Below are 25,711 nucleotides of genomic sequence, written 5' to 3'. Positions count from 1 at the left end.
CTTGAATATTTTAGTTCCCTGCTTTATAGCAATTACAGAACGTTGATAAGCAACACAAATGAAAACTGACATCTTCACCGACACACTGAAGTACAAATTTTTAGTTTACTTGAATAGGCTAATGTTCCCCAAAGGATGTAGCCACAGATACAAGGCTCCACCTGTTCCAGCCAAAGTATTGAATGTTAATACTTAAATTAGGAACCAAAGTGTGAAAATGGGTGCAAGGATAAGACCCGGAAACAATAATTGATAATGGTGCCAACAGCAGCCATGATCATCACAAAACCACCTCTCAGTAATCTTGGAAAAATACACAGAGAAACAAGCTATTACACTCTGTTAAACAAGTTGGTAAAGTCATTTAGAGCACAATTAAATATGGCTGACCTCTCACTTGGCTTGTGACTAGTCTTGGTCTTACAAGGTTACAGGCCCAGAAATTTGAATGCCAGGTATAGTAGCAAAATACAACCAGATGGGAAAAAGATCAGGCAGAGTCAGCAGTTCCTGTAGAGTAGTGCACCCCTAACGTTTTAGAACCGCAGCTTAATTTTTCGACTGACAAATCATCGAGACCCATCTAGCTTTAATGGACATGAGGCGTGAGGTTTTTTAATGTAACTAAAGCATCATTTGCTAGCTCACTGTCATTTACAGACAGCTCATTTTTGGTTGACATGACCAGTAAATTTGCTCTCAAGTGCAGTTTTATAGATCAGTGGCAGCTCCTCCGCCAAGGTGGAGGGGCGTCGCCCCACTGCTTTTTTGCAGTGAAAGACAGAGAAAATAAAATGATAATAACTCATGTTATAATTTTTTTTTCTCTGTCTTCCGCTCACAGCTTTGCGTGAGGGGGCGGGCAGTGGAGGAGTGGTTGTACCCTCCTAAAGTGCGCAATGACTGCTTTGGCGACCCTCTCAGGCTGCCCAAAACAGTCATGTGCACTTTGCATCTTCTCCATGCAGGCTGCATCGCATTCAATGTGGAGAACATGCCCAGGCCTCGAGTCAATTTACAAAAAGGTGAGCAACCCAATATACCCTTGCGGGCTTGGGCAGGATTTGCAAGAGAAAAAATGGCCAGCAAGGGGTTTTGTTTATTCTAAGTTATTCACAGCACTATTAGGACTTGTCAAGGTTTAATCACAGTACCTACATATGAATTCAATCAGTGGCTGTTAAATTCAATTCAAATGAAACAGAAATCATAGGATGTTACCACACTAACATCCAACTTTGGCAGAAGTGCTCAATGAAACAAGGAACCAGGGTTTATTGTCTAAAAGTTATTATTAAACTTCAAGGCAAAATATATAATTTTCTGTACAAAAACAATGAACAATCATAGAAAAATAGGGTGCATACATGGATATAATGAGGATATTCAAGGTCTTGGTTGCTTTTCCTTGGACATATCCAGATTTAAGTCCAGACTGCTACGTCACAGTAGTTGGTTGATTATAACTCAAAGTCAGAAGAAAATCAAAAGATGACTTGAGACAAACTAGGCAGAATTGGACTGAACAGGTCGACGTTTCGGTCTTGTTATGGTTACTCATAAGACCATCATCAGGACTACAAAGTGGTATATACAATTGATGACCCTTTTTTTACAATATAGACGGTGTCAATGAATGGATCTTGGTGGCACCGGTACTTGAAAATAATAACGATGAACTTAGGCACAGAAATGAATCAATAGCGCCAAGCGTACACTTGCAACGAATTAAGCGAAGCAGTGGATGGAATCTGACAGTCAGTCCACTTTAAGTTGAAGATCAGCTGTAACAGATTTAGAAGTTGATAGAAGTCGGCATCGGAACGTCTGTATGGTACGATCAAAGCGATGTAGAGTCAGCATCTGAGCGCCGCAATCACAATTCTGCTAAGGCAGCATTCTGATTGACTGACTGGGAGCCAGGGTGTGCTTCCTGTGGCCAACTCTGTGCGAGGGAGGACTACGGAGGAGAGACGGGCGAGGAAGCTGCGAAAAGGTACGTTTAAAATGTAATTTTTCTTAGCCGCTTCCCCCGCATCCTCCTCCCTTCCCGCATCCTCCCCCCACCTCACGCGTACTCCAAACCCCAGTCCCCCCGACCCCCTACCTCAAAAATTGCATCCTACAGCCATTCCTCCCAGGCTCCCAGGCTCCCTGTACCTCACAAGTTTATCACATAATTCCCTTTACTTTTCTTTCACTGACTGCAAAGTAATAGTTTGTAAATACCAATCACCATGTTAAAAAAAGAAACAGAAATTTGTCAGAAAACATTGCCTGATATTTGACTTCTGTCTTTGAAGTGTAGCAAATGTGACAAGATAAATACAGAATTTAAAGGCATTCGTATTTATTGGTTGGACTTTCGTGACCCACCAAAAAATGGCTTGCGACCCACAGGTTGGGAAGCAGTGATGTAGCGCACAGTGTAAGGCCAAATGCATACAGAAAATATAAGAGAACAGGAACATGAACACAGGGAATAAAGAAGGGGGGAAATAAAGTGTAGGGCCACAGTAGGTGAGGAACTGAGCATAAGCTGAAAGAACCGAAACAATTAGGAGATGGCGCAGGGCATCTTGCCATGGTTTATGTGGGCCTTATATAGTAGGTTTATCATTCCTGTCCTGGAGGTCCTGCCTCTGACTGGTGAGGATAGTGAGTTCTCATACCAGGTTCCACTTCCCCATCCTCTATATCTTCCATTCTTTTTTTTATTTGAAATTTTCTTTAGTAATATTTTCCTTAAGGCAACATCAATACAATTAACATTTGCAGGTGCTAGAGGCAAAGTCTTGATAACATTCACACACATAGGCATTGATACTTGCGACAGCGAACATAAGTCGCAGTTTTATTCTCCTCAACTCCCCCATGTCTCTGTTCCCTCCACCGCCTACATCGTTTTATGTTATGATTGGGTGGCCAATTGCGAAACTTCCAGCTCGAGGCCATAGTATTGTATCCACGGACTCCATATTTTCAGGAACTTTTTTGAGCAACCCCTTGCCCCATATGTGGTCTTTTCTCCTGTCATATACATATCCATCCCCCATTTCCATTCATCCAACGTGGGTCCCTGTGTCGACCCCCACTTACGCGCCAAATCTCTCCTAGCAACCACAAGGCCGAGGTTTGTTAGTAGTAGCTTTGGCTTTGTGAGGTCTACATCTGTATGAATGCCCAATAGAACAAATTTGTGGTCTCTGGGTATAGTATCGCCCAACACAGCCTCCAGCTCAGTCAGTACCTTCGCCCAATAGGCTTGTATCTTCCGGCACTCCCATATTGTATGGAAATACGCTCCAGATTCCTCGCATATCTTCCATTCTTGTCCTTTTATGATCCTAAATAAAAGACGAAAACTGGTTGTGTACCTGCACTTTCTGATCTTTCTTCCTATTACTGACACTATTATACTATTTTGCCCCTTTCTTCTTCACTATCAGTACTTACAATAATTTGTTCACCACCTTAAATTCTGATGTGCTGCAGCAACTACTGAAGAAAACATCTCTCTACTTAGGTGCACTGTCAGCAACAGGCCTATTGCCAAATGAACTCCACAAGTTGCTATGATAATGTACAATCCATATCTCAACAATCCCAAGTCTTTACTGAATCTTTCAGGTTTATCAAAGCTGCTTTAATGGGTGTTAGATTCACCTGCTGTACTGAGATGACAGAGACCTATTTGCCAGATAGCATCCCTGTGATTGTGAACCAGCCAATAGTGGTAGTCTATTGTCTTAGTGTAACCCAGCTTATATCATTTTCAAACCGAATATGAGATGGGTTATGCCATCCTTTTCAAAAGTTAACAGAGTTATTCTAAGGATTATAATCTCAATAGACACCACTGTATCGTGACCAGTACTCCAGGGGTTCTGGAACTCTCCAGTCTCTTCAAAATGAAGTAAAGGCGCTTACACATTTTCTAGTGTCTGAGTCTCTTCTGTCTGTCGCAATGGGGTATTGTGGGACTGCCCCATGATCTCAAACCACAACCTGACAAGTGTGCTGTCCAGATGACATTTATGTTTCCTAGTTGGTAAATGCAAAAACAATCCTTACATCATTTTGAATCAATGTTGCATTTAGTCTATAAATCATAAAACGTCTTGTAATCAAAAGCATATCTATTGATATGTTAATTATATGATAATGATATTTATTCTCTTTTACCATGTCAGAATAAACCTAGATCTCAAACAAAATATATAAAACTTTACTACATTCAAGGCACCTTTCAAGTTCCAGCAAACTTAACAGACCTTTAGTGATTCTCATTCTCTTTCATTGTCCAAAAACCAGGAAGTTGACTATGGAACAGTTTTCCCTTCTACTATTCACATCTTCCCGGGCTTACATGCAACCACCTCAATTGAAATCTAGGCTCCCGAATCTTCTTAAGTCTAGAAGACACCAGTCACTTCTCATGATGTAGTTGCCATAGAGAACAGCGTTAGTAAACACAAACTTTCTATCTGTCTAGCACACTTCTGCCTACCCCACTTCATCCAGAAGATGAGGCATTGGCAGAGTGGCCTCGTGATGAGCACTCTTTATAACCTGTATTTCTTTCAAGACCTATGGCCAGATGTACGCCGGGATTTAGCATGCGCAAACGGGTTTGGGACACGTTTGCGCATGCTAAATCCTTGTGGGCCATGTACAAACACTATTTTGCGAGTCACCAATAAATTGTGACTAACAAAAGAGGGTGGTAATGCACTCAGTAAAGGGAAGTGGTCCCCAGGGGATCCCTTACTCTTTGCAAATGCAGGGGGAAATGTTTTTTAGAGGGAGGCAGTAGTCCCAGGTGCCACTGCCTGCCCTTAAAAAATGAAACAACAACATTTCATTTTCCTTTTTTAAATGAATCGCGATTTCCTTTAAGGAAAACGGGCTGCATTAAAAAAAACTGCTTTATTGAAAAGCAGTCCCAAACATGGAGGTCTGCTGAGCCCAGCAGGCCACCATCCCTGGGAGGGCCAGTCATTCCCAATGGAATCGCAAATTGCGAGTGGCTCATTAATATTCATGAGCCTCGCATTTTGCGACCCCTTTGTGAATCGCAATCAGTGTCTCTGATACTGTTGTACATTCTGAATTGTGACTCGCAATTTGCGACTAGCAAGCAAGCGCAAATTGCGAGTCGCAATTTAGATTGGTCGTACATCTGGCCCCTAATCCTTGGCTCCTTGAAACAGGCCCTAAGGGAAACCCAGGCCCTGGGGTCCCTAAAATGCCAGCAAGCTACCTCCCTATAGGCACCATGCCTTTCATAGCAAAGATAATTAAAGCCCTTGCCACCACACAACCACTAGCCTTCCTGGACACTAAACACATTATGAATCCCTCTCATTGAAGGTTTCACTCCCACCTTTAGAAAAGAAAGAACTTTATCACCAAGGTGAAAAATGTGCTGTAGTTAGGCAACTCAAAAGAATGCCCCTGCTAACTGTACTGAACTTATTATTGGAATTCAAAATTGTTGATCAAATAGTTCTTATTTATCGCTAATGATCTGTCCCTAGTGTATCTCAGTAAGATAAGACCATTCTCCTAAAATAGACAAATAAATTCAAGCAAGCTGAGATGTTTTTACTTTTTTTATTAGAGCAGCTCAGTCCAGTGACAATACAAAAACAAATACAGCGATCTGACATTCATGAACATAACATGGATTATAATCTAGACCGAACAATCATCAGCACTATCTACCATAATTATTTATTGCTATCTTCTGTCAGTAGCTAAATCTTTTAGATTGAATGCCCCTCATGTTTGCTTGAGTCTTGTAGTTTGTTGTATTACGGATATTCATCCCTCAAACGAAAATATATCAAAGACTTCTTGTATCTAGGCAAAGTCAGACTGAATGATACCCTTTGTTTGCATGTGAGCTGCAAAAGCAATGAGAACATCAAGAATCACAAAGCTGGATTTAAGCTTGGATATCAGCCCCATCATGATGAGATCAGTTTGGAAGGTGACTGGGTGACCAACTGCAGCAGGGGTTCTGGTCAAGACGGAGTCCCAGTATGATCTGATCACAGGACAGCTTGCAAACATGTGCACACCGTCGCTGTCTGCAGCCAGGGTTGTTCATCGTGTGTTGACGTGGCCCTTTTTGCCTTCCTCCTGTATTTTGTCTGACCTGTTTTTGTTGGTTTTATGACTCTGGGCACTTTACCACTGCTGATCTGTGCTAAAATGCATATGCTGTCCTGATTGTAAATTGATGTATGGATTAGTGACTCCATGGTTGGCTTGTTTGGTTTACTTGCCAGACCCTAGTACAGTGGACTGAGTGTGCCCAGGACTTGTAAACCAACTGCTGCTGGTGGGCTTGCAACACTGGTTGTGCCCCCACAGAAGTAACTGCTATAGCTTTTTTGTATATTTGACCAATTAATAGACCACTTCTGTACTTGGCCGTACACCACATCTACATACAGTGCATATTTTAGTATTAGCAGATTCTAGTACAAAAGACGAGATACCTGGCAGGAAGTCTAGACCGACTCCAAGAGAATTAGGACTTTCTCTAATTTGTAAGTACTCAAACAGATCTTTGCAGTGTCAGCAAGTGATTTTAGTGGTCCTTGAGATATAATTGGTGCAGGAATTTTTAACCCATGAAGAGTGATTGGATAGCTTAAAGATTTGGTAATGTGGGATTGTCCCAGAGCGGAAGGCAGCCATATAGTTTAGGACTCCTCAGTTGCCTGCTGCTTTTTTACTAAAACTAACTACTTCAGGGATATCCTTGAACTTGACATGTTTTGGATGTTGTTTAGAATTTAAGATTCTAAATAAAAATAATGTGGGTGCAGAGGTGGACTAGCCTTTTATTCCACCTGGCAGCCAATTTTGATAGCCCAAGGCCCCTCTTGATGCCTCTGCCACTTTCCCCAGCTCCCTAAGATTAGATGTAGGAGGCACGGGAGACTACAAGAGCTAGAGAAAGAGAGGGAGCAAGCAGGAAGGTAGAGAGAAAGTGACCAGAGGGGGAGACGAGAGAAAGCGACCAGAGGGGGAGACGAGAGAAAGCGACCAGAGGGGGAGACGAGAGAAAGCGTGGAGGTAAAGAGAGGGAGACTGGATGGATGGATGGAAAGAGAGAGCTGAGGCGAGGAGATGAAGGGAGCGAGGCTGGTTTGAGCTGTTAATGGGATTCCTAGAGCCAATGTCAGGGAAAAGATCGAAAAACTCCAGACAGCAATTGGTTGCTTTTTGATCGGCTATGGTAATAGTGCCTCAGCAGATGCTTCTATTTACCATTTGACTTTTCTCATCGCCTCTTGTTCTTACGAATATCGGGACAAAAGAATTAAGGCTGAGAGCTGTTCCTGATTCCTTTGGGGAGCTAATACCCGGGCTTCCAGCCTGGCCAGTAACCGGATCTTGTGCAGGGGTTGCTGAATTTTCTGGCTGAGATTCAGTTTCCAACTGCAATCTCTTGGTAGCTCTTCTCGTGAATCGCCATTTCTTCTGGGATGTCCTTTTGTTGGGCTGCACTTGGTGCTTTGTCACTCCTTTAGGGTCGTCTGGGCCCTGGCCGCCATCGTACTGGAGGATTGTGTTGTTTTTGGGCTGCTTTGTGTTGTTTTCATCACTTGCATCGTTTATGCATCCAATGAAATAGTTGAGAATTGAGTTTTGGGTGACCATGCTCTCCGTTGTGTCAGTCCTTGCCAAACTACCACTTCGACCACTCTAATTGTATGCCCCCTTGGATTGGAGAACAGCCACTTTAGCGAATGCCCTGGGAATGTTGGATCCTTATTTGACATTTTTTGGGTTTATCCTTCCTCCCATTACTAACAGTTCCTACTGGAACATTTTCACTTTTTCCAGAGGTTGTTGGCAATACTATACTCCCCATGTTGCAGACTGCATTGCGAACCCTGCAATAGCTGCCACAGTCCTTGTCTCACTATCTCTCTCACTACTGTTCGGATTTACCCCTTGGCACATAGTGTCAGATTTGAGGGGGTCATTCGCCATACTGGCCATACTACCCGCATTGCTTCTTCCTTATGTTGGGTGAAAGGCCTAGGCAAGCATTTATGAGTTAAGCAAATATCTGACATTATGTGAGATGAACTGGTGGAGGTAGCATTTTGGGCCGCATGATCTTCTACCTCACTTTGACTGGCTGTCTGGGAGACTACATCAATGTTTCGTCCTTCTGGCACTAAGGCACAAAGTATTAAGGTCAACAATGATCTTATATGTTCAGTTCCACCTAAGGACTTGTCCAGAAGCAAAATAATCAAAGACAGGACTCTATTTAAAGCCTTCATAGCTTTCAAAATAATGATTTCTTGTGAAACCTCTGGTTTAGGAGAGGTATTCTCAGTAAGATTGATTGCTGGAATGCTCAGAAACATTAAATCGTCTAGGTGGGGCCCCTATGGATTTCTACTACTTTTCACAGGCATCTTGCCAGGCTTCCCTTTGGCCTCCCCTGAGTCGCCAGGAGTAATTTAATCGACCATCTAATTTCCCAGCCCCATCTTTGTTCTCCTTCCCACGGGTTGCAACAGTTGCTAGTACCTCAGACAATCATTTCCTGAACATTTATTTCCTAATTGGCAGCAGATCGCTACAGGCCCTTGATTCACACAATCCCAAGTGAGGTGCTTAGCGGGTTCTGGAGGAGAAAATCGCTGGCTTCTTAGGGCTTCTTTGGAACGCGAGTTCCAGGCTTGACTATCTCCACTCACTCGGTAGTCTTTGCGTACAAATTATTTTGCCATAAAACCTTGCTTGAACTTGTGCCTGGGCTATTTGGTCAGCAAAATCAACCTCATGCTTGCAAGTACACCCTTTTGGATCCTCTCCGCCAAGTTTATCTTCACTAATATGCATAGACCCAGTTTTGGATGGCGCCGTTCCCGAATTCTCGGTCAGACTTCTAGACTGGCTATCCTCCAAAGGCATGCAACTCAGGACCACGTTGGTGAGTGGCATAGACACTGACTCCTTATCGATCTTCTGAAAGAAACTCGTTATAAGCTTGGGAGCCGTACTGATAGCAATGTTAGCGGTAGATGGAGCCTCTGCGGTTTCAACAGTAGGTTCTGGCGTGCCCACTGGCATGATTATTACTTGCTTTTGCATGAATCTTTTTCCTTTCAGATGAGTCATGAGTAATTTGTTCTACACTCTTAGCGAGCTTCTCAGGACTACCTGCTTCCTGTTATGGTGCCTACTCATTGATGCACTGACAGGGGGTGCAGTCCATAACTCTACGAGCAACAGACTATTCAACTTGCAAGCCACCCCAGCCTAACGCTGGGCGCCTCCGCTAGTAAAAAAAAAGTCTGTTCTTGTCCCTATGCACTTACCGCGGGAAACAACCTTTACAACGCAGTCATTACATTGCACTACCTTTACATAGCAATCATGACATCGCAACATCCTTTACATTGCATGTCACTACAACGCATCCATTACATTGCGTGTCACTACAACGCATGTCATTACAATGCATGTCACTACAACGCAGGCATTACATTGCAAGTCATTACAACGCGTACCATTGCAACGCATAGTACCCTTACACTATGCGACACTTACCCTACTGTTGCACTCACTGGAGTTAGAATAGGAATTTGTACCCCTACACTCTCCAACACTCACCCTACTGTTGCACTCACTGGAGTTAGAATAGTAATTATTACCCCTATACTATCCAATACTTACCTTAAATTCAATGTAATGGTATGCGTTGTAAAGGTATAATGCGATGTAATGGAATGCGTTGTAAAGGTATAATGCGATTTAATGGAATGCGTTGTAAAGGTAGTTTCTGAAAATGCAGTGTAATGGCATGCTATGTAAAAGAATGCGCTGTAAAGGATGTTGTGATGTAAAAACTGCGTTGTAAAGGCATGCACTGTAAATGTATGTCTTGTAACATCATACATTCCTCACCGCTGACTTGCTCCTACCCCCTTGACTCTAGGTACTTCCTTTCATATGACTAACACCATCCACTAACCGTTCGGCTGCTATAGTCCGCTACTGTCACTTCATACAAGCCACTCCTCGAATAATGCAATAGAAACCAAAACACAATTAAGTCTCTCTAGTTGTCCTTTACTGCCTCGAAAATCCTGGTGAATTTACAGATTTCCAACCACAGAGCAAAAGTTTATTAACTGCAGGAATCACTGCACCCACTAGCCGAAGTACAGCCAGATACACCGAAAGGGTGTTGACATGTCTTGTACTAACTTACCTAATTTTTGCCTAAAGCAGTCGAATAATAAAACAGAAAGTTGGGGAGCACCCAGCCACTCCTTTCTATGGAAAGCTAAGGAAATCGAGTGGCTCGCCTTAGTGTTTTATGTTCCCATATAAAACTGCGATGGATGCCTCAACTTTTTTTTAAACAAAAGACACAGGGAGATAAACCTTAAGTGTGTGAAGTAAGTATAATAGTTTAGGGAGCAAAATCATTTCTATGAGAGTGGTACATTTCTCCCTGTGGTTCTGAGATTTTTGTGGTAAATCTCTCTCCTTTTGCACTTTCCCCCCTGGTAATGACTCGCAACATTCTTGCAAGTCCCTGTGGTAGTCTTGCTCACAGCCTTCAGCAGTTGCAAATAGGAATTTTAGTGCTTGCTTATTAAAGTGTTGATCTTTCTCAGACAGCTTTACTGGCTACCTGTTAAGAGGTGATACCAGTTTAACCCCTTCCATGCGGCCACGATTCCCCTGGTGTGCTGTATACAGCACGAATAGGGGCGGGCCGTGACGAACCCCAGCCGTCATCAGCACACGAGCACCGTAGTGCATGACGGCTGGGGTTCGTCATGAGCATGGAAGGGGTTAAAGCCCTTTGTATGGTTCTAAACAACAATTTGAGGTGCCAGCATTTCTGGTATGCTTAAAAGTTAATGTCCTATGCTGCTGTGGTCATCCTCAGCTGGTTTGATTAGTATACAGAAGTTTCACAGAGTATGTCTACCGGTTAAAGCTTTCTCTGTGGTCACTGCTCAGGCCTGGAAGAGACGGCATTTAGACCTCCGCCTAGAGCCTAATCTTCTAACATTTCAAAGAGAAGTGAAAACCTATGTATTTATTCAACAACATTTTTTATTTTATGTTCTTGTTGGCATGTATGAGGTACTGTGTGGCTAGCGCCATGACACCTATTGGGTAATTGTGTGCTTCATAAATCAATAAAATTAATAAATAAATGCCTAAGCATGCCCCACACATTTTTCAGATGTTATCGTCTAATGCCTTTAACACCTTTGTTTCTGATGAAACCTTGTCTATAGCCTGATTCTAATCCAGACATTGCCATATAATTTCCTGCAGGCTATGTCATCTTCCATCAGGACAGGTTAACTAGGCCTGGGCGTGGTATAGCACTCATCATTCGTGATAATTTTAAATGTACTAGATTCACGTCAGTCAGCTTTAAGGAAGTGGAGAGTTTTGTTTTTGCACCTAATGCCTCCATCTCTGGTCTATTGGTTTATCAACCCCCTGAAAATTCCTCTGATTTCTTGATTTCCTGGGAGAAAGCTGCATCAGAGGTAGTATCGCAAGATTCTAACTACACAGTTTTGGGGACTTTATTTTGCATGTCGCGTATCACAGATAGGGAGAGGCAGTTGTTTTTGGAATCATGTCGGATAATATTTCTTCATAAGAAATTTTTAAGCACACTAAAACTTTCCTGAATCCTCAGGCCTATAACTGCTTCATCTGAGCTTTGCTATAAGCTCTCCACATTTTTGGAGGACAAGAAACTTAATTTACATTCTTCTCTCTCAGTGCCTCTGACTGATAAAGCAGTTTCTTGAGCGGAGGGTATGCAGTCCCAGCTATTGCATGCGACCGCCTATAACTTGACTCTATTCAAGTCAAGTCCATCAATATGACTCTTTGACAATAGTATAAAATGGCATGTAGATGCAAGCAAATGCAATGGGGATCTTTGGAATACTAGAACAGGGCTTCCCCTTAATGTTGATATTTTCCAAGTAATATTGTGTGCGATACTATCGTCAAACCGGGTAGCAAGATGCAGTCCAGCTTTAACTCCAAGCTCATGCTAGCTGAGATGTTATTCTGCCTTTACTGCTGTTTTCTCCTGAAGACAAAACAGGCTCCATACTCTATACTCACATGTTTAGTACGTATATGGAATTTCTAGAAAACGTCCTGTGAATCCTGTTTTATATCATTGCTGATAATACTCAACTCTAGATCTGTCTAGCCAACAATTGCACAAATCAGTTTGATGAAATCTCTGCCACACTCAACTGAGTTCAAACGACAAGGCAAAATGTAATGTATCAATACCAAGGAAGCCAAAAGGGGCAAGGATTGGGGCACCCTAGACCCAAAATTATTGATTCAACATTCCCCCATTCTAAAGAAAGGTTCTAAAGAAAAGTCCTTCATTTTGAGAGCCAGCAATTAGAATTCTCATCAATATCAAGCTCTACTCCATACCATAAACAGTTAGTCCTATTCCAAAGCAACCAATCTCATGTGGTCACCTTTTGTTGATGTTGGACAAAACTCAGTTTGCAAATGGGAGTGACATCAGGGACCACAGACACATTCACCCAGGCCTCTCATCATTTGCGCTCACTGAAAAGCAAGGGAGTCCTAGTGAAGCAAGTGCTCGATGTCCGGCAGCTAAACACTATTTTCAATATTTTGTGCCTCTTCTGCAATGCCCTTTATGGTCCATGTGCTGAGTTCATCAGACAGCTTTTTACCCTTTATCAGCCTGATCGGGTCCTACATTGGGTTCTCCATTCCTCCTCCTCTCAGCTTCTTGACCTCCAAAAAATCAGACGACAGTGCATCAATGGCTGCCAAGATATGGAATTCCTTGACATGTGACCTTTGACTCTCAGAAAAGGCATTACAAACTGGCTACTCTCTCATTCATTTGCTTAGTAAGCTCTGTATACCCAGTGTCTTTTGATTTAGCTCCTGGGGGCCCTTATGGATGAATGCATACAAGTTCCAAACATAAATAATTAAAAGTTGGACGGATCTGTTTAGATGCCCATCTCTAGAATACCCTCTCAAAATCCTACACAAGACTAAGGGCCATATGTATCATCAAGCTGATTTGCGATTCTGAAATAGCGATTTTTTAGAAATCCCTTTTTCAGAATCGCAAATTGGTATGTATGTACAAATGCGCATTTTTTTGCGAATTCTTAGTATTCCTTAATTGCGATTAGCAAATTGTGAATCACAATTAAGGAATACTTTCCCATTCATTTCTATGGGCCAGGAAGCCCATAGGAATGAATGGGAAGTTATTCTCAATTTGCGATTCGCAATTTGAGAATCGCAAATTGAGAATAATTTCAAGGGTGCAGGGGTGTCCAAAGGACACCCTGTTGCACCCCTGAAATAAGCATGGGTGCCCATGTGGCGCACATACATGCCCTAAGGGCATGTATGTGCGTCACATGGCACTTTGAAAAATGCAAAAATGTGCATTTTTCAAGGACTTCGCAATTTACCACCAACTTGAAGTTGGTGGTAATTTGCAATTCCTTAAGGACAATTTGCATTTTTTTTTTGCTTCATACATTGCATTTAAGGAATCACAAAATTTGCGATTCCTTAAATGCAATTGCAAAATAAGGAATCGCAAATTTTGCGATTCCTTGTTTTGCACCAGATTTTTCTTCATACATACCATTTAGCAAATTCGCATTCGCAAAGGCCAAAATTCTACGATTTTCGGCCTTTGCGAATGCAAATTTGCTTGATACATATGGCCCTTAGACTCTTCCCCCTTTCCTGAAAAATCCTGGAAACCCATCTTTTCTCTATTGTAATCTACAGGGTTGCAATTTTGTCTACGTTACTTCCTTCTCCGGAAGACCACTTACGCTTTGCCATTCATCTAAATCCTCTGAATATTTTCTCCCTTAACTTTTGTGTAACAAGGTGGGGAGACATCTTTAGTTTGTTGTGGTTGTCATGCTGCTTGTCACACTTCTCAATTGGAGACCCTATCAGTTTTTATGAGGAGAGGTTGGTTCCCATCTTTGTTGTAGCTTTGTTTCTCTCTGCTTTCCTCCTCCCCACCCACAACCCGTGTTTCAGATAGAAGCTCCACCCGCCATCCGGGTATTATGCGATTATGTCATAACCTTGAATATTAGGCGTGCTGACTGGAGGCATTGTCTAAGATTGGGTGTAGGCTGCCGGACTCCAGCTGAGAACAAACCCATTTCAGGGTTTTGAGAGAGGTATGATGATTGTGCCACAGGAGTCGGATGTCACAGTGGCACGAGGAAGCCACAGGAGAGTCAGTGGCTGTGCAGCAAGTTCCCTCTGTGAAGCTCTTGAAACCAGTGCCACTGTCCTCGCTGGGCACAGTCTCTGTTGTGGCACAATCTGCCTTCAGTACAGGTTCTCCTGTGCAGCAGCACAGTCCACTTTAGGCACAATTCTTTGATGTTGCGACACAGTCTTAGATCACAACTTCTTCAGTGTACAGGCACTATCCCCTATGGGCACAATTTGTGGGCACAGCTGACGCCCTGAACTGTTTTAACCCCTTGCATGCTGATGACGGCCCCCATCCATCATGCACTACGGCGCTCGTGTGCTGATGGCGGCTGGGGGCCATCATAAACCCGCCCACTCGCGATTTTGCCGCACAGGCGCGGAATCGCGGCAGCATGCAAGGGGTTAAAGGAGAGATTTCACCTATGCTTCTGAAAGTATTAAGATCACTTTCCACAGGCTTACTTTTATGACTGCCCCTCTCAAACCACTGTGGGTCAAGCTGCTTCTGGATCTCTCTACACAGTCTCACCTCCTTTAGGGTTGGCAGTCTCCTTCCTTCGCTCAGCAGGCAGGTTGGCTTCTAGGCAATCCAAGCGAATCTAAGTGAACAGCACCAGGCAAGACTTCAGCTGACGTCCATTCACTCCTGGGAAGCTGGCTGTCAGGCAGTCATCAGCTCTGGTTGCACAGCAGTCCCTTGCGGAGCACTCTCTTTCTTGGTTAAAGAAAATGCAGAACTGGAACAAGTGAATCAGGGCTCCCACATTTATACTGTCAAAGCAGGCAGATAATGTGGATTCACTGTTTGCACTTTCAGAACGCGTGTCAAGTGTCCTTTCCAGGTTGTTCTCCAGACAGTCATTGATTAGAATGATGCTCCTCACAGCAGGGTAGTTTCCAGCCTGAAGGACCCACAACAGAGGCACAAAGAGGTGGTAGCAAGAGGTGGAAGCTTTCGGCACTTGGCTAGCAACAGCCACAGTGAAGAGCGATCAGGGAAGAAACAAAAGGATGGCTTCACAAAAATGAATCCTTTTCACCTTGAACAACATAGACTGTAGCCCAACCCTTCAATTACACCATATACCAGAAGGCAGTGCTACAAGCAGTCTAATCAGCAGTTCCCCACAGCAAAAGACCTCAAAGGAGCCATGCCTCTTTTGTCTCCAATGCAGTATCTACATCTCCTCTCTCCAGCTTCAGGAATGTCAGCAGTCCAGTTCCACTGTGTGGGGAAACAACCTCATCACCATCTTGTGCACGGGAACATACCAGAGGCAGCCAAAATGGAACTGACAGCCATCTGTTAGTCTGATTCACTCAGATGGACAATGCGTGTACCGCACAGGCCACAACACAAACTCAGACTAAAACATGTGATGAATGATGTGATATTAGCACTGGGATCTGGGTTAGCACAAAGAAACAGACTCTCACATGAGGAGGCAAATAGGCCTCCACTTCAGTGACACAGTTAAAATAGTCTGGCCACAACTTTGAGTGCGAAAAACGAGGCACACTGACATCACCACTACTACAGAGACAGTAGTCCTCTGTCAGTATAATGAGGGTGTGCTTAATGAGCCCCTCCAAGTAGCAGATCAGATCAAGACCCCCCTCATGCTAAGTACAGGCCTAGGTCCCTGCGCACACACTAAATTAGCGTAAGGCTTGTGTAGGAAAGTAGGATCTGCTTCTTATGGTTAACCCCACTTTTTGCTAAATGTGATACTGTTTTGACTAGTCTGACTCGGATCCTGCTGATTAGGACCCCAGTGTATCTGCTTTCTACCTAAACTGTTATGCTATGTACTCTAGATTGGATACTGGGGTACCCTTGTCAGTCCCTAGCATATGGTACCCCAGAGGCCTCCCATGGGCTGAAGCATGTATTATGCCACCCATGAGAGGGCATGCAAATTGGAACTACTGGCCTGCCATTGCAGCCTGTGTAAGATTTTATTATTTATTTACGGAATTTGTAAAGCGCACGGCTACCCCCAACGGGGGTGTCCCGGCGCTAAAGATGGTGCATGCACCCCTTACTTAAGATATAGGTTTACTATATCTAAGGGTCACTACACTTAAAACCTATAAGTCACCCCTATGGCAGGCCTTAACAATCCTGAAGGCAGGGTGCTTGGTTCTAAGTGAGAGGGGGCCACTGTATGAGCCGGACACCCCTGCAACCTATGGAGTCCATTTTTCCTGGGTTGTTAGTAAAGCAGCCATTTACAACCCTAGAATGGCATTATGCAACCGCATGATGACCAACTCTAAAATGGCTGAAACAAACCCTATTGTGTTTGGTGTCAAATATTGTGGAATCATACCCCCACACCAGTGTGTGAAGTATGATTCCACCCCTCAGAAGCAAGCTTTGTTGGGTCCCTGGTGTTCCCGCTACCAGCCTTCTAATCCTGTGCAGCACAAAATGGTTGCTGCCGACCAGAGATACAAGTCTGCCCTGCTGCTGCTGAGCCAAGCTCTAGCAGGGGAAGGCAGAACAATAGGCATCCTGTCACAGGGAGGTGTGACCACCTCACAGACAGGATTTAGTGTATTAGGGCTGGGTGGGTTCGCTGGCCAGTGACCGAAAGTCTGCATGAGGGGCATTTTTGGTGTTCCTGTGCTTAGTCCAGCTCAAACCAGTCCTGGGATCCGTTGGCTCGTGCTCTTGTGCCAAACTGGACGAAGGACATGGGAGTACCCTCCCCACTGTCCAGACCCTCCCCTGGGAGGGTCCCCTGAATCTGTCCTACCCTCTCCCATGGGTACAAAAGGGCTTACCTGGCTGTAGGACTCTAGATTCGATGTGGACAAGATTCTGAACCAGAAACTACTGACTTTTGACTGTCTGGACACTCTGGACTTCGTTTGGGCCCGACTTCGTCTCCCTCTCAGTCTGAAGCATCGTCTGTGCCCATGCACCATACAGGCTCCATGAAGAACCTGTGGAGCATCAAGGACAACAGAAGATATCTCCCTTGGAGTGAAGGAGTCTCTCCCCTGCATCCGCAGGCACCACATCATGACTGACCGGTCTGCTGCTCCTGAGCTCCTACGGACGCCGAAGGCTCCAGCAATACAGGAGGTGAGTTCCTACGTCCCTCGGTTTGAGGCCAAAATCCCTTGTGGGAGCTACAATACCCGTACCTCTGTGCACCGCATTCATTTGCAAGTGCATATGCTTGTTGACATTTCCCGAGCAAGTGCATTGGGCTCCAAGTAGCCCCAACCTCTGGCACCATTTCCTACCTAGAACTCCTGTTTCTTCTCACCGAGAGCTCGGTGGGCTGCTGTTTGGTGAAATTGCTCGAGGTCCTCTCGCGACTCCTGTGTCTCCGGCCTATGAGTCGACTTGACCGTCAACTTTGCTTTTCTTGAGGTCCCCTGGTTGCTCCAGGCCTGCCCTGACTCCCCTTGCTTTGGTGAGTCTCCTGGACCTTGCTGGTCAGGCATGTAACCTTCTGCGTGTGTTGCCGTTGCCAAGGCTTGTTGGTGCTCCCACTGGACACCGATCTCTCAGCACTTGACATCCTTTGTGTGACAGCTCATATCTGGATCCTGGTCATCCTCGACGTCTCCTGGTCCGTAGCTGCAGAGTCAAGAATCCCCTCAACACACCTGAAGCACTCGACATCGGTGGGCATTTGTCTACCGAGCCCCTGGTCACCCTTGAGTGACCCAGACTCTATCCCCTCTGCTTTCAGGTACTCTTCGACAAGAATCCACCTTTGGATTCCAACGGACACTTTTCTTCCTTCCAGCAGCCGCTCTTCTTCGAAGTCCTCTATTGGGTTGGACGGCGGTTTCCGACGCCACTCCAGACCTATGCACCCGGCTCCCCTGGGATAGGTAACTCTGGTACTACAGTATCCGCAGGTGGGGTGGCTCTCCAACCTCCTAACTTTCACAGGGTTTCTTCGAAGTGCTCTGGGAAATGTCCTTAAACTTTAAAACTTCAAACGCAACTTCTCCATAGAATTGTACGGAGCACACAGTCGTGTTCTCATATTGCACCTGTCCTCCGTGGGTGGTTCCTTGTGGTTCCAGAGATTCTACGTCCTCTAGACACTGCCTTGACTCAAGTCATGTTTCTTATACCGCCATTTTAGTATATGATTTGGTCCCCCCCCTGGGGCCCACTGTGTGTTAGTGCTATTTACTATTGTTTCTGTGATACAGTATTGTGTGATTTGTGAGTATCTTCATGGAGAAGATACTGTGTCGTACTAAAAAAAAATATATTAATAAATACATATTTGTATAACTACTGTGTGGTTCCCCTTTCATTTAATCAATACTATTAGGTTGAATTCTGGTAAAACAAGCTGCTTAACATTCCTTCAAGACTAAGCCTGAAGGCTGCTCTCCACAGCTACCACTTCGATAGCTTTCTAAGGTTATCTTTGACATATTAGATCACCATAAGGGTTGTTTGGACTTGTGCAAGGTGCCCACTTTAAAGAGTGGACAGCATATACCAGGCCAACTTCTAACACTAGGGTCAAAAGTCTAAAATGAGGATGATAGATACTCGTAGTTGGGGCAGGAGAACCTAACTGTACACTACGGTGGGACAAGCTCATCCCAACACTTAACACATTGTACCTTCAGGCATCCATGAAAGAATAGCAGACATTGCACTGTAAGAACGGTCTCATGTAAAAGAGTTTCTTTAAACAGCCACATAGCTGGCATATACTGGACCAGTCTCAATAACAAGGCCCACAATTCTTATTTTCTTTAACCCTTCCCTTGCTCGTGACGGAACCGTTCCGACACGAGCCTCAGGTGGGCTGTGCTGGTGACGGAACGGTTCCGTCACGGCCCTCTCGCCGCGCCTGCGCGGCGTGAATTCCGAGCCTGCGCTAACGTTCTCTGGCGTGGGCGGGGCCATGACGGAACCGTTCCGTCACAAGCACAGCTCACCCGCGTGCCGTGATGGAGCGGTTCCGTCACGAGCACGAGACCGCCGCGCGGCTCCCCCCACCCCCTTAGCACTGCGGCGGAATAGTGGCCGCAGTGAAGGGGTTAAAGCAATAAGTCAAAAGTTTCAGTTTCAGGATATATTGACGCGTGTCTATGTATCTCATTATAAACATATGCCTGTGTTTTTCCAAACTCATAACTACAAAGGCAAACTTAACATGATTCAAATGAAGCAATCCACACAGATGGACACTGCATAAAGATTTTACTTCACTGAAGCTTTGAATATTGTGTGGAATGTTATGCTATTCCAAGCTGGTTTCATTTTGTTCCCAATCAGTGTAAGAGTTCTGCAAATGGGTAAACCAGTGATTGTGTTTTTGTAGAAATTTAATAGGCCTCATTCCCTTCCAATTTTGTGTTTTCATGTATCTGGCCCAGCAGACCTAGTAGTAAAATAAAATGTTAGGACTTGGGCCTGTTTGGAAGATTTCAAAAATAGAACGTAGATTGGTATATTTAACCTAATTCAACCACTTTGAAAATCTTTCTTGAAAAGCATTGTGCCCTTAAGTTAAAAATGCAATAGGTTTAGCATTTATAACTAATAAAAATGGTTGAGCAATGGAATGGTGACACTTGATATAGGCTATTCTCAAATCAATAAGGTTAACAGCCTTAATTATCTAAGAATTTAGTTGATGTATGGAGTGGTAGGAAGAGAAAACAGCAAAGCATTCAATATACAATAACATATAAGGTATGTCAACCTTGGTAATGAGCTTACACTTGTCTCTGGATGGAGAATCTGTCCTGCTGTCCAAATCAAAGCCTGGAACCGGGAGTGCAGCCCCGGACACAGAGCGGAGGGCAGGCAATTCTACCAACATTAGTGGAGCAGCCAGTAAGAAGCACAGTGACAGAAACCACCAGATGCAGGTTAAACAAGGGAAAGGAATGGTAAGAAGAAATGGAGACAAAAATGGGGGAAACACAACAAATATGTAGGGATAGAAAGGCCGAGTGACAAACTAACCAAAGAGAAAAATCAGAGTCAACAAGGTAAGTCGCCCGGTGTCTGAGTTCTGTGTAAGTGGAGGCTTTGTTCTGCCACTTCCCTTTGTTAGCCAGGCGTCTCACCTCGATAACTCAAAAGTGATATCCCTGTAAGGTTAACTTTGATTAGAAAGGTGCCCTCCGTAGACCCATGTTCCATAATCTACATGCCTATCCTCGCCTGACCTTGAAGTATGATTACAAATCTATCACCTAGCCAGGTAAGAGGGAAAAAGTGTTACTCACTTTGTTGCTTATGTCTCTGTCTTCAGTAACTTCATGCAACACCTGATACAGCGCAATTGAAATTCCCTCCCTGCTATACACAATGATAAGGATCTTTGATGGCACCACTCTGCAATGTGCAGCCTTTTAAATTTCCTTAGGTCTCACGTAAGCCTCGCCCCATGCCAGATTTTGTCTATTAGTCAGACCATGATTTTATCCCACTGTACATCCCAGGACTGGTGTCCATCAACTGCAGGAACATTGGTTATTATAAGAATTTTCTGATCCTAATAAGATTCCATGTTTTCTTATCTTTAACTGTTGAAATTTGATGCTTGAGGATCATAAGCTTTCCTAGATTTTAGGAAGAATTTGATTTGACTGTGAAGAAGGATAACAGGCAGGAAGTGCAATGCTTGTTTTTAAAGGCCACTGAGGATCACTCTGGAACACTCTATACTGTTCTTGCTCAGTTTTATTAGTTGCATTTGTTTCAGCTGACTTGTGGGCTGGAACTGATATTGGTTTGAATTTGGGGTCCTTTGTTTACAGTGATACATAATCTTGATTTAGGGTAATGTTTTCAGGCTGATAGACATACATAGGGGCATTGTATTTGTTACAACACCTCTATGCATGACCATTCAGAATTACTTTAGCCTCTTATTACATTAGAATTGTTTGTGTAATATTTGTTTTAAATTTGAGGTTGACCATCTCAGACAAGGCTCTTTTTCAGCAGTTCTTGCATTGTTTAGTTTTTTTTTTGTATTCATAAGGTGTAGTGTTTAATAAGTGAGGATGGGCATTGAGCTGCATGCCTGGATATATTTTTTGCGATTGATCTTTCGTTGTATGAAGCTACTGTTTGTTCCATTGCATAACTTGTAGTGTCTTACTTCGTAGTTGCCTCTCTGCCCTCACTAGCTTTTTGATTTTGTAGAGCAAAGAGTGTATCTATTGTTCACTCTACCCGAACATTAAGGCAAAAAAGTCAGGTCCCTCATACTCTGGCCTCACCTTTCCACATTCTACTCTTTGGAGAAAGTTGCACAATTTATTATTCCAAAACACATGGAGCCATCTAATGATGGGCAACACAACTCATAAGCAGAAAGCAGCAATTCTTGATCACTGCTTCCGAGCTGTACTGTCTGAAAATAAATCACTTACTCAGAAAACTGTTGGGTTAAACGAATTCACTTTACACACGGCATAGACATACGAAAGGGGCTCAGCTCGGTGCGTCGCCTGAAAAGACCATCTTCATAGGACCCATGGTGATAAACATCTGAATTTAAACAAACGCACAATGCAGTTTCAAAATATGCTGTGTGATATGCAGTGTAATGACTAGTGGCCCTTTCATTGTGTCAAAGGGGTGTGCCTGATAGCGGGAGGAAAGAGTACGAAAGACTGCTTTTATCAGAGTGCTTTCAACCATGTCATGGTACTCCCCAAATGTTGGTGTCCTAATTGCCCTCAGACCCTTCTAATACTCAGGAAAAAAGGAGGGATTTCTCCCAGGGTCTTAAATTACCTTATGACTCAGTGTCATCAGGCACACTTCATTCTGTTATTTGGATTTCGTTTTCAACCTAATGCATTCTGGTTGTTGTAGCCTTGCTTCAATGAATCAGAAACAACTGGACTAACATAACTTAAAACAATGATTTTTAAAAGTAAAGGCAAGGGCTGGAACATGTTGTCCTTGATGACATGGAGACTTCTGCTAACCTTATCCATATCCCAGTGGCTGCTGCCCTCCACTGCAAAAAACATAGTATTGGGTGCCCCAGATGAGGCAGGCAGCTTGCAGCTTGTGGGCAGAAGCCATGCTCTTTTCTGGAGTCTCAATCTAAGTTCACTGGGATCCACTTATCTCCACAGAACTTCATGTCATTGATCAACCCACTTTCTGAGGGCATCCGCCTCTTTTGGTAACCTTAGTGAGTCAGGCTCACCAATTGTAACCCTATCTAGCTGTGTATCCCCAGTAACATTTACTGTTTCGTTTTTGATTTTAGGTTTAGAAAAGCTTTTGCTTCGGAATAATCAACTGACCAAACTTCCTGATAACTTGGATAGTTTGAAGAGGCTTCAAATATTGGAGCTGGATGGAAACCCCATGACCGATCCTCCAGTAGAAATCTGTCGCCAGGGGCTGGAAGCCATAAGGAAGTATCTACAGAATAAGAGGTATCGCAATGCCATGGCAACAAAGGTAAACAGCCCTATAATCATTTTATTGTCTCTCGTGTTTATATGTAACTATACCTGAAACATAATTTATCTTTAATATAGCATTAACGCCCGGTGCCAAGGGCAGCAACAGTTGTTAAGGGCCCTCTTCCTCATTCATTCACGAGGAGGAAGGGAGAGAGAGGGAGGGCCTTGAACAATTGGTGCATCCTGGGGTGGAAAGCTTACCAAGGTATAGGCCAGAGCTGTAGATGGTCAGGGTGGGCGAGAGCTTTACATAACTGCTATATCCCAAAGAAAGATGGACTATAATGCTATTGGAACATTCCAAACATTGAGAGTAGAATTTTCTAAAATAAACACGAAGAAACAGAAATTCAAGCATTGGAATGTTGGAGCTCAACGTCTAAAACAGCCGCTATTGACACTGAGCCGCGTCATTGTCTTCAATACCGCTCTCCAAATTCTAGTGCTCTAATATAACCTTAGCGGCGTTATGGGTCATTATAGGCTTGGTCCAGTTATAGGTCTGTGCTGAATGCCCCACAAGTATAGAATTTCCTAATTAAAAAAAAAGATTTCGGTGCGACGCAGAGGCTTCAAATCCCCACAACTCAGAAGCTACTAATCCTTTCCCAGCTACTATAGAAGTCTATAATTTCAACTGGTGCACTCAGGGCCACAGCAGTAACCGATAAATAAATAAATGAAAGCGGTGAAAATGGGCAGCTGTCAATCCCTAACATACTCAGCTGTGGTAAACTGCTTTTCTTTGTTTGGCAGAGCAGAGAGTAAGGATAATTGCCCTCTCCCTCCTTTCTAGGCTTTAGTGACACAGTAAGCAATGTGAGGAGTGATGGGTCTTTGTGTCCCCTTGTCCACAGTCTCTGCCGCTCTCATTCCCCTGCTCAATCGGCATAGTCTCTGCAGAGACAGGTTGATGGGATAGAAAGAGGCTGCATATTAAGACATTAGAAAGTTAACTGCAGCAAACCTATACCAGTGTTTATAGACCACTACTGTTCCATTGTCTTTTTGGGAGCTGTCAGTATTCACATTTTCTTATAGCCATGCCGTGGGCTATACCGTTTGTTAAAGGCCCTGAACCTGAGTTATAGGCCCGAGTCGCAGGCGAGGCCCTATAACGAAGGAGAAGGCATTTAACAGCCAGTCTAGGCCGAGGCAGAAGGGCTATAAGGCTATTAGAACATTCCACCCACTAAGGTTAGAATGTTATAAATTAAAAGGGCGAAATAAGAAGCCAAACATTGGAATGTTGGCGCTCCTAGCTTATACCAGCTATTATAAGCTTGGAGATACTCCATTGTGTTCAATGGAGCTCTCAACATTCCAAATTTTCTAATATAGCCTTATAGCCAGCCAAAACAGGCTATACTGGCCATTAAAGGCCCTCTCTGGCATTTCGGCGAGGGCCTTTAATAGCCAGTATAGCCCATCTACGGTGGGCTATAAGGCTATTGGAACATTCCGCCACTACAGGCAGAATGTTCTAAAAAAGGAAAAGAAGGCCTCAGTGAGCCCAAGAGGATTTAAATTCCATTGGGCTCCATGAGGCCTTTGTTCACAGCAACAGCTGTGAACGACAAACATTGTAATTTGGGGATCTGGACTTTTACCAGCCTTTTGGAAGCCTGGAGCACTCCGTTGTCTTCAATGGAGGCCCCAACATTCCAATGTTCTAGTATAGCAGAGAAGCCCGACCTACCGGCCTTTAAATCGGCTCGGGCCTTTAACAAGGGAGTGGGCCTTTAATGGCCAGTAGAGCCTGCTAGGAGGGCTCTAAGGCCTGAGGGCAGAATGTTCTAACTGGTAAAAACAAAGGCCTCTCGGAGCTCGAGGGGATTTAAATCCCCTCAGGCCCTGAGAGGCCTTTGTTCACAGCGGCAGCTATGAATGAAATACAACATTAGAATGTTGTTCTGCGGGCTTCTACCAGCCGGTAGAAGACCAGAGCACTCCATTGTCTGCAATGAAGTGCTCAGCATTCTAATGTTCTAATAATGCTTTAACAATGTTCCTGAATTAAATCATCTTTTAAGCTTTATAGGTGAAATAAAAAATGTGTGAGACTCCTTTTTGCAACTGGTATGGCCTGAGGCAGAAAGGGCTGTAATGTTTTTGGAGCATTATGCATACTCAGAGTAGAATATTGTAAAATACACAGGGAGAAGAAGCAAGGCAAGCATAACACCTTCCTGCATTTTCCACATTTTGCATGGAACACTTCATGGTAGTTATATTTTTATGCTCAGGAGCTTTTCTACTGAACCGGAATTGTTAATAAAACTCTTCTTTCATGGTTTGAGACTGCATGTTATTTAAAAATTATTTTTTTGTAAATTATGGAATTTGCTGATGTTTTCTATCTTTATATTCTATCTAAGGACTGGCTGATGAAACAATCTTTTTGCATTTCAGATACAGGCCTGGTGGCGTGGAATCATGGTTCGAAAAGGCTTGGGCCCCTTTGCATATCTCCTCGAGTTTGGGAAAAAAGGAAAGAAGGGAGGGAAAAAAGATAAAAAGGGCAAGAAGGGAAAAATGGATAACAAAAAGAAAGACACCGCCGCCAAAAAAGGGAAAAAAAAGTAGCTATGTGTTGGTTCGAATACGACCTGTTGCCCAGTTAAACATGAAAAACATAAGGAACAAAAATTAGACATAGTTCATTATTTTTGCTTTTGAAAGTATTCCACCATAATATGTGCCGAAAAAATTATCCTGGTTCAACCGCAAATTGCCTTGTAATGCCAGATGAATATTTCATTAATAACCATGAGAGCAAATGCTTTATCAACTGGGAAGTAACCAGTAGCAGTCAATTGAGGTACAATGTGAGTTCCAGGAAAAACAGGAGTCAGGAGATACTAAAATAGAAGTCCATCACCTCAAATTTTCAGAAGGGAGACAATAGTAGCTTGATTCTGACTTTGTGTTTATTTAACTTTTTGCCTTAAAA

At 43.6% G+C, this 25,711-nt stretch overlaps 1 protein-coding gene across 1 annotated transcript in view; it reads left to right on the top strand.

Annotated features, from left to right (window-relative positions):
• LRRIQ4 (leucine rich repeats and IQ motif containing 4) overlaps window positions 1–25,468 on the top strand; it is a 90,794-nt gene extending 65,326 nt beyond the window's left edge. The window contains exons 5-6 of the mRNA XM_086944312.1: window positions 22,557–22,753; window positions 25,171–25,468. Of these exons, the coding sequence (XP_086800438.1) occupies window positions 22,557–22,753; window positions 25,171–25,344 (371 nt within the window). The 3' untranslated portion in view covers window positions 25,345–25,468. The remainder of the gene's footprint in view (window positions 1–22,556; window positions 22,754–25,170) is intronic.
• The last annotated feature ends 243 nt before the right edge of the window (window positions 25,469–25,711 follow it).

This window comes from Lissotriton vulgaris, chromosome 11, assembly GCF_964263255.1.
Source record: "Lissotriton vulgaris chromosome 11, aLisVul1.2, whole genome shotgun sequence".
In the NCBI taxonomy this organism is placed as follows: domain Eukaryota; kingdom Metazoa; phylum Chordata; class Amphibia; order Caudata; family Salamandridae; genus Lissotriton; species Lissotriton vulgaris.
This window is presented reverse-complemented; position numbering and strand designations above follow the sequence as displayed.